The 10,148-nt window shown below is 35.2% G+C and overlaps 1 protein-coding gene across 1 annotated transcript in view; it reads right to left on the bottom strand.

Moving 5' to 3' along the window:
* Window positions 1–1,209: 1,209 nt before the first annotated feature.
* The window catches only part of Lrp4 (LDL receptor related protein 4), a 122,661-nt gene continuing 113,722 nt past the window's right edge, over window positions 1,210–10,148 (bottom strand). Inside the window, exon 25 of the mRNA XM_081991285.1 lies at window positions 1,210–8,782. Within this exon, the coding sequence (XP_081847411.1) occupies window positions 8,627–8,782 (156 nt within the window). The 3' untranslated portion in view covers window positions 1,210–8,626. The remainder of the gene's footprint in view (window positions 8,783–10,148) is intronic.

Below are 10,148 nucleotides of genomic sequence, written 5' to 3'. Positions count from 1 at the left end.
TTGTCAGATAACTCGAGAACGAAAAAAGTTACAAAAAATTTGCAAGAGAGCAAAAATGTTCCTAATCAACCGCTTGATCCCGCACTGTAAGTTTGCACAACCTGAATTGCTTGAAAAATACAGGGTGTGCACGAAAACTAGGGTAGTAACGGTTTTTGGGCCACCCTGTACACAATTTTTCAGATAGAATTTTTTGGTTGGCACCACTGAAAAGAGGAGCTCAAGATGGTTAATTTGAGTGGTTTAGCTACCCAGAACACCAAAAAATAACCGAGTTACAGGGTGTTCAAATTTCAAAGCACTATTTCACTAAAACGAAAATTTGTTGCACCAAACCAATTTTTATCAGATAACTCGAAAACGGTAAGAGTTACAAAAAATTTGCAGGAGAGCAAAAATGTTCCTAATCAACTCCTTAATCCCGCACTGTAAGTTTGCACAACCTGAATTGCTTAAAAAACACAGGGTGTGCAAGAAAATCATAGTGGTAACGGTTTTTGGGCCACACTGTACACAATTTTTCAGATAGAATTTTTTGGTTTGCACCACTGAAAAGAGGAGCTCAAGATGGTTAATTTGAGTGGTTTAGCTACCCAGAACTCCAAAAAATAACCGAGTTACAGGGTGTTCAAATTTCAAAGCACTATTTCAATAAAATGAAAATTTGTTGCACCAAACCAGTTTTTGAGTGATAACTCGAAAACGGTAAGAGTTACAAAAAATTTGCAAGAGAGCAAAAATGTTCCTAATCAAGTGCTGAATCCCGCACTGTAAGTTTGCACAACCTGAATTGCTTCAAAAATACAGGGTGTGCACGAAAATGATGGTGGTAACGGTTTTTAGGCCACTCTGTACACAATTTTTCAGATAGTATTTTTTGGTTGGCACCACTAAAAGAGGAGTTTACGACGGTTCTTTTAAGTGGTTCAACTTCCCTGAACTCCAAAAGATAACCAAGTTACAGGGTGTTCAAATTTCAAAGCACTATTTCACCAAAACGAAAACTTGTTGCACCAAACCAGTTTTTATCAGATAACTGGAAAACGGTAAGAGTTACAAAAAAATTGCAAGAGGGCAAAAATAAAGAGAATTTCCAGACAAACATTTTGAGTTTTTTCCGCTTTCCAAAATCCGAAAAATAACCGAGAAACAGAATTTTCAAAATTCAATTTCCAATTTTCTAGTATTAACGGGGTATAAGTAGACAACTTGTTAATTTTAAATTGTTTTTAATCACTTTTAATGACAGATCCATGATAATCTATGTGACAGAGGTCTGGTATTATGTAGTTTAACGTGATTATGTAATAGTAAGTAGTATGGATCTAAGCTACAACATGTTTTCATTACAAACTAGCAGTTTAAAAACATTTTCCTAGAATATATTATATTTAGTAACATTTTTTATTAAAATTATAATATAATCTCTTTTTAATTTATTTCCAAGTAGTTAGTCTATATACAGGGTGTCTTGATTCATTTTGTTACGTCAAATCGAATCAAATTCATTAACTACTTACTCGTACCTAAAGTGGGATGGTTAACTCTGTTAGTTTTGGAGATATCGACAAACCGACTGCACCAGCGTGTTTTCTAGGAAATTTTAGCATAAAATGACGTTGAGACGAACGCTCTAGCTTAAATAGCAAAAAAGTTAGGTTTTATCACTTGGCAACGTTGCACTGTCATTTTGTTACTTTTTAACTTGGACCCCTCGAGTGACCACTCGTTTTCGACTAATTTGGGGTCGCTGAATCCAAATCCGCAGTCAGATTTCACGTACCTCTCACACAGTTCGAGTTTTTTGCTATGTTTAACTCTGTCAGTTTTGCAGATATCGTAAATGTGACAACGGGAATGAATTCCCCGTCCCCGAGTTAATCGAAAACGAGTACAAACTCGAATTGGATGTCATCAAAATTACGGAAGGTACCACTTTGGTTCCGATGGTACCATTTGAGCGAAAAATTACAATTTCATAAATAACTGCTAAGGAAATCGGGTTAAGTCACTTGGAACCACTTTTCAGCGTTTATTGTAGTTTTTTGCAGTTTTTGGTACCCAGACTGAAAATTGACAAATTTGAAGTCTTAGCCCCCGGAAATAGGTTCCTTGACCCCGAATTAGTCGAAAACGCGTACCAACTCGAGTGGATGGTATTTGTGACAGTTTTGACGTATGTGACAGCTGATAAGTGTCAACCAAATGACAGAACTATCACATACGTCAGAACTGTCAAAAAATCGTCGAAAACATCATTAGTTAGTGTTAGAAACCATTGCAATTTCGTGAGCAACTAAAATGACATGTTACAGCTTAATTGTGACGTTTTTGACAGTTATGTCACTGTCAGTGTAGTAGGGGGGTTGGGAAATGTCATCTGGCATCTGTCAACTGTCAAAACTGTCAAAATTCCAACAGAAACCTCCTCGTTGTTAGAGAATCCCTCTGATTGTAATTTGACTACTCGCAAATGGTTAGAAACCTTCTAAGTGTAATTTGACAACTCACAGACATCTAGACAGTTTCTAATTGTAATTTGACAACCCACAAACAATTAGAAACTTTCTGGTTGTAATTTGACAACACAGGGACGTCTAAAAACATTCCAATTGTAATTTGACAACTTACAAACGGTTAGAAACTTCTTGAGTGTAATTTGACAACTCTTGAACGTCTATATACCTTCGGAGTGTAATTTGATAATTTACGGATGTAGGGAAACTTTCCGGTTGTAATTTGACAACTCACGAAATACGAGAAACTTTCTAATTGTAATCTGACAACTCACAAACATCTAGAAACCTCCTGATTGTAATTTAACAACTCACGAACGGTTAGAAACCTTCTGAGTGTAATTTGACAACTCACAGACATCTAGAGACTTTCTGATTGTAATTTGACAACTCAGGGACGTCTAAAAACATTCTAATTGTAATTTGACAACTTACAAACGGTTATAAACTTCTTGAGTGTAATTTGACAACTCTTGAACGTCTATATACCTTCGGAGAGTAATTTGATAATTTACGAATGTAGAGAAACTTTTCGGTTGTAATTTGACAACTCACGAAATACGAGAAACTTTCTAATTGTAATTTGACAACTCACAAACATCTAGAAACCTTCTGATTGTAATTTAACAACTCACGAACGGTTAGAAACCTTCTGAGTGTAATTTGACAACTCACAGACATCTGGAGACTTTCTGGTTGTAATTTGACAATTCACGGGTATCGAGATATTTTCTGGTTGTAATTTGACAACTCAGGGACGTCTAAAAACATTCCAATTGTAATTTGATAACTTACAAACGGTTAGAAACTTCTTGAGTGTAATTTGACAACTCTTGAACGTCTATATACCTTCTGAGTGTAATTTGATAATTTACGAATGTAGAGAAACTTTCCGGTTGTAATTTGACAACTCACGAAATACGAGAAACTTTCCGGTTGTAATTTGACAACTCACGAAATACGAGAAACTTTCTAATTGTAATTTGACAACTCACAATCATCTAGAAACCTTCTGATTGTAATTTGACAACTCTTGAACGTCTATAAACCTTCTGAGTGTAATTCGTTAATTCAGGGATGTAGAGAATCCCTCTAATTGTAATTTGACAACCCACAAACATTTAGAAACTTTCTGGTTGTAATTTGACAACACAGGGACGTCTAAAAACATTCCAATTGTAATTTAACAACTTACAAAAACGGTTAGAAACTTCTTGAGTGTAATTTGACAACTCTTGAACGTCTATATACCTTTGGAGTGTAATTTAATAATTTACGGATGTAGAGAAACTTTCCGGTTGTAATTTGACAACTCACAAAATACGAGAAACTTTCTAATTGTAATTTGACAACTCACAAACATCTAGAAACCTTCTGATTGTAATTTAACAACTCACGAACGGTTAGAAACCTTCTGAGTGTAATTTGACAACTCACAGACATCTGGAGACTTTCTGGTTGTAATTTGACAATTCACGGGTATCGAGATACTTTCTGGTTGTAATTTGACAACCTACAAACATTTAAAAACTTTCTGATTGTAATTTGACAACTCACGGACTCTGAGAAACCTTCCGATTGTAATTTGACAAAAATGCGTCAATTTGGCAACTTGTAGTAACCCTACCAGAGTAAGGCGAGTAAGTAGTGTGTATACAGGGTGTCCCACTTTAATGCGAAAAAGCAAAGTGGACCACCCTGTACACTATTACACGAAGAATCGTTAATAATTATTATAATTTGTTTTTTAACTGAATTTTTGGGTCATCCATTCAGTAACTAACTATTTTGTACAAGAATATTGTTTAATTAATTAATTAATAAAAAAAATAATAATAAAAAAAAAAATAAAAAAAAATATATTTTTTTTTTGAAAGATATGTATTTTACGTTAATTATATTATTATTAAAAAAAATTTTTTTTTTTTTTACTAATTTAAATATTATTTTATAACATTTTAATTTTTTTGAAAAAAAAAAAAAAAAAAAAAAAGAATTAAATTTTTTTTTTCTGTCAGTTGTAATAAGAAGGTACCAACTGTCACTCTGTATAACAAGATATGTTGCTATATCAACAATTTGAGGGTATTTAAAAAAAAAAAAACAAAAAAAAAATTAATTATACAGGGTGGACCAGACAGTCACTCCGAAGTATTTTAATTCTACTGAGAATTTTACAAGGGACACCCTGTATATTGTCTTTTCCTTTTTTTTATTTTTTTGTCAAATTTTAGTCCTACTTTGTGTTTATACAGGGTGATGCACGCGAAAGGGCTTCTCAGGCTGGTAAGCACTTTATTTTTTGGCTCACCCTGTTTAACCGAGACTGGCAAGGTAGTTTTGGAGGACACCGCGGGAAAGAGGAGAAAAAAAGGGATTTTTTGAGTGGTTTACCGTTGTTGTATCTCAAAAACTGGCTGAGATATTGTAGGTTAGAGTTTTTGAGGGTTTTTTAGAGGAAAATTGGAGTTTCTGGTCACCAAAATGGATTTTCTGGAATATCTCCCAAACTAGTGGAGATACGGGAAGAGTGCAAAGAACCAAAAATGCGTAAAAAGGGTCAAAGAAACTTAATCCATACTTTGAACTAACACTTTCTAGTGGGAAATGCATACAGGGTGACCAAACTCTAACCACTTTACTTTTTTGGTTCACCCTGTATAACCGAGACTCAAAAGGTAGTTTTGGAGGACACCGCTGGAAAGAGGAGAAAAAGAGGAATTTTTTGAGTGGTTTGCCGTTGCTGTATCTCAAAAACTGGCTGAGATATTGCCGGTTAAAGTTTTTGGTTTTTTTTTTAGAGGAAAATTGGAGTTTTTGGTCACCAAAATGGATTTTCTGGAATATCTCCCAAACTAGTGGAGATACGGAAAAAGTGCAAAGAATCAAAAATGCGTAAAAAGGGTCAAAGAAACTTAATCCATACTTTGAACTAACACTTTCCAGTGGTAAATGCATACAGGGTGACCAAACTCTAACCATTTAAATTGTTTAGCTCACCCTGTATAACCGAGTCTGATAAGGTAGTTTTGGAGGACACCGCTGAAAAGAGGAGAAAAAGAGGAATTTTTTGAGTGGTTTACCGTTGCTGTATCTCAAAAACTGTCTGAGATATTGCAGGTTAAAGTTTTGGGTTTTTTTTAGGGACTTTCTGGTCCCCAAAATGGATTTTCTCGAATATCTCCCAAACTAGCAGAGATACGGAAAAAGTGCAAAGAACCAAAAATGCGTAAAAAAGGTCAATGAAACTAAATCCTTCAAACCAACACTTTCCCAAGTCAACTTTAGTGTAAAATTTCAAATAAAACCGATTGGCAAAAATTGCACAGAATAACTGCAAAATTGCATGCAAAAATCGTCATAACTTTATAACAATATAGACAAAAAAAAATTGAAAATTTCGTGTTAAAATATGTTATTTTTTTATTTAATAGTAAAGCAATAAATTGTTACAAATTCCAGCATATTTTACGTGCAATTTTGCTGTCAAGAAATGCAATTTTTTGCTGCAATTTTACGTAAATTGCAGTGAATTCAAATTTTAGTTGGAATATCGCTTTTTTTACATAAAAATATGCATTTAATCTCCACAAATAACGTATTTTACACGCAATTTTGCAGTAACTTTTAACCATTCTTTCGTTGCAATTTTGGGCAATTGAAGCGAGTGTTTCAGGCAATTTAGCCGTCCAATTTTGCATTTTTGCTGCTTATTAATTATGCAATTTTAAGTAATTTTTATCCTGTAAATTTCATTTTTTTTTTAAATTTAAGTGATATTTTTACATGCAATTTTGCTGCCTAATCTTGCAATTTTTGCCAAGTGGTAAAATGCAATTTTGTCGTCAATTTAAGTAGTTTTTAGTCTCTTAGTTAGAGTCTCAGTTATTCTGGGCAAATTTTAAAAAAATTCGTATTTTTTTCCAAAAAAGGAAAGTGGTTAGAGTTTGGTCACCCAGTACGCATTTCTAGTGGTAAAGTGGTAGTTAAAAGTCTGGATTTAGTTTCTTTGACCCTTTTTACGCATTTTTGATTCTCTGCACTTTTTCCGTATCTCCACTAGTTTAAGAGATATTCCAGCAAATCCATTTTGGTGACCAGAAACTCCCATTTTCGTCTGAAAAACCCCCAAAAACTTTAACCTGCAATATCTCAGCCAGTTTTTGAGATACAGCAATGGTAAACTACTCAAAAAATTCCCCTTTTTCTCCTCTTTCCAGCGGTGTCTTCCAAAACTACTTTATCAGTCTCGGTTAAACAGGGTGAACCAAAAAAGTAAAGTGGTTAGAGTTTGGTCACCCTGTAGGCATTCTCACTAGGAAAGTGTGAGTTCAAAGTCTGGATTTAGTTTCTTTGACCCTTTCTACGCATTTTTGATTCTTTGCACTTTTCCAGTATCTCTGCTAGTTTAGGAGATATTCCAGAAAATCCATTTTGGGGACCAAAAACTCCAATTTTCCTCTTAAAAACCCCCAAAAACTTTAACCTGCAATATCTCAGCCAGTTTTTGAGATACAGCAACGGTAAACCACTCAAAAAATTCCTCTTTTTCTCCTGTTTTCAGCGCTGTCCTCCAAAACTACCTTTTGAGTCTTGGTTATACAGGGTGAACCAAAAAAGTAAAGTGGTTAGAGTTTGGTCACCCTGTATGCATTTCCAGTGGGAAAGTGTTAGTTCAAAATATGAATTAAGTTTCTTTGACCCTTTTAACGCATTTTTGGTTCTTTGCACTTTTTCCGTATCTCCACTAGTTTGGGAGATATTCCAGAAAATCCATTTTGGTGACCAAAAACTCCAATTTTCTTCTGAAAAACCCTCAAAACTTTAACCTGCAATATCTCAGCCAGTTTTTGAGATACAGCATCACTAAACCACTCAAATAATAGCTCTTTTTCTCCTCTTTCCAGTGGTGTCCTTCAAAACTACCTTATCGGTCTCGGTTATACAGGGTGAGCCAAAAAAGTAAAGTGGTTAGAGTTTGGTCACCCTGTATGCATTTCCAGTAGGAAAGTGTTAGTTCAAAGTATGGATTCAGTGTATTTGACCCTTTTTACGCATTTTTGATTCTTTGCACTTTTTCCGTATCTCTACTAGTTTGGGAGATATTCCAGAAAAACCATTTTAGTGACCAAAAACTCCAATTTTCCTCTAAAAAAACCCTCAAAATTTTAACCTGCAATATCTTAGCCAATTTTTGAGATACAGCAACGGTAAACCACTCAAAAAATTCCTCTTTTTCTCCTGTTTTCAGCGCTGTCCTCCAAAACTACCTTTTGAGTCTTGGTTATACAGGGTGAACCAAAAAAGTAAAGTGGTTAGAGTTTGGTCACCCTGTATGCATTTCCAGTGGGAAAGTGTTAGTTCAAAGTATGAATTAAGTTTCTTTGACCCTTTTAACGCATTTTTGGTTCTTTGCACTTTTTCCGTATCTCCACTAGTTTGGGAGATATTCCAGAAAACCCATTTTGGTGACCAAAAACCCATTTTCCTCTAAAAAAACCCCCAAAAACTTTAACCTGCAATATCTCAGCCAGTTTTCGAGATACAGCAACGGTAAACCACTCAAAAAATCCCTCATTTTCCCCTCTTTCCAGCGCTACCATTCAAAACTACCGTATCAGTCTCGGTTATACAGGGTGAGCCAAACAAAAAATTAAATATCTCAAAAACTGCTGGAATGCTAATAACACAATATACAGGGCTTTCTGTTCTGGAGTAAGCCGATTTTTGCGCCCATACTTTTCTGGTCCATCCTGTATATTGCAGTAACTCTGTCCAGTCGTAAACTCACTGTATATTTGACATTTTGTATTGTTAATTTGAAAAAATAGGTTTTTTGGGCATTTTTACCAGAAAAAAAACCAGAAATTTGATGATTTTAATGAGAAACGGTCCTAATTTAGTGTTTTTTTTTTCTTTTTTTTTAAATTAGCAATTTACTTTATTGTCAGTCACCTTAACTTGACAACACTCTCTATATATTTATATACAGGGTGAACGAATAAAAATAATTTTTGTTTTCTCTCTCTCTCTCTCTCATCTATAAAATCGATTAATTTGAGGTGACTATTTTCGCTCTTTTTTTAATTTGTAATTTTTAATTTTTTTTTTTATTGAATATCGACTTTGTGCAGTGGCGTCACCGACGGGGATCGTTCCAGTTCGGGGGTGATCGCTTCGCAATTTGAGCTGCACGGGGTGAGAATTGTCGGTATTAGACTGGTAACTTCCGGGCTCGCCACCACTGTTTCTTCGTAAACGCGTTCCTGGAACAAAAATTTGATGGTAAAGTACCGAAGGAAAGGGCTTTCAAACTGTGTTTTTGGCAGGTCAAAGTTTGACGCCGCTTTTCTCCCTGACTGTACCAAATTTTTTATTATTTTTTCTGGTTGGTGGATGGGAAATTTAGTGAGGATTCCAAAAATGTGCTTAAAACAGTCATTTTGTCACTCCAAGTGGGTTTTACAGGCGATTTTGTCCCTGACTGTCCCTACAAACTGTGTTTCTGGCAGATCAAATTTTGCCACCGCTTTTCTTCCTGACTGTACTAAATTTTTTAGTGTTTTTTCCGTTATTGGATAGGAAATTTAGTGAGGATTCCAAAAATGTGCTTAAAATAGTCATTTTGTCACTCCAAGTGGGTTTTACAGGCGATTTTGTCCCTGACTGTCCCTACAAACTGTGTTTCTGGCAGATCAAATTTTGCCACCGCTTTTCTCCCTGACTGTACCACATTTTTTAGTGTTTTTTCAGGTTGTTGGATGGGAAATTTAGTGAGGATTCCAAAAATGTGCTTAAAACTGTCATTTTGTCACTCCAAGTGGGTTTTACAAGCGATTTTGTTCCTGAATGTCCCTACAAATTGTGTCAAAATTTGGACACCACTTTTCTCCCTGACTGTACCAAATTTTTTAGTGTTTTTTGAGGTTATTGGATAGGAAATTTAGTGAGGATTCCAAAAATGTGCTTAAAACTGTCATTTTCTCACTCCAAGTGGGTTTTATAGGCGATTTTGTCCCTGACTGTCCCTACAAACTGTTTTTTTGGCAGGTCAAAGTTTGACGCCGCTTTTCTCCCTGACTGTACCAAATTTTTTAGTGTTTTTTTCTGGTTGTTGGATAGGAAATTTAGTGAGGATTCCAAAAATGTGCTTAAAACTGTCATTTTGTCACTCCAAGTGGGTTTTACAGGCGATTTTGTCCCTGACTGTCCCCAGAAACTGTGTTTTTGGCAGGTCAAATTTTGACACCGCTTTTCTTCCTGACTGTACCAAATTTTGAAGTGTTTTTTCTGGTTGTTAGATAGGAAATTTAGTGAGGATTCCAAAAATGTGCTTAAAACTGTCATTTTGTCACTCCAAGTGGGTTTTACAGGCGATTTTGTCCCTGACTGTCCCCAGAAACTGTGTTTTTGGCAGGTCAAATTTTGACACCGCATTTCTCCCTGACTGTATCAAATTTTTTAGTGTTTTTTGAGGTTATTGGATGGGAAATTTAGTGAGGAATCTAAAAATGTGCTTAAAACAGTCATTTTGTCGCTCCAAGTGGGTTTTACAGGCGATTTTGTCCCTGACTGTCCCTACAAACTGTTTTTTTGGCAGGTCAAAGTTTGACGCCGCTTTTCTCCCTGACT

Source organism: Ips typographus, linkage group LG12, assembly GCF_016097725.1.
Source record: "Ips typographus isolate SLU linkage group LG12, UJ_Ityp_2.0, whole genome shotgun sequence".
In the NCBI taxonomy this organism is placed as follows: domain Eukaryota; kingdom Metazoa; phylum Arthropoda; class Insecta; order Coleoptera; family Curculionidae; genus Ips; species Ips typographus.
Note: the sequence above shows the minus strand (reverse complement) of the source record. Positions and strands in the feature narration are given on the sequence as shown.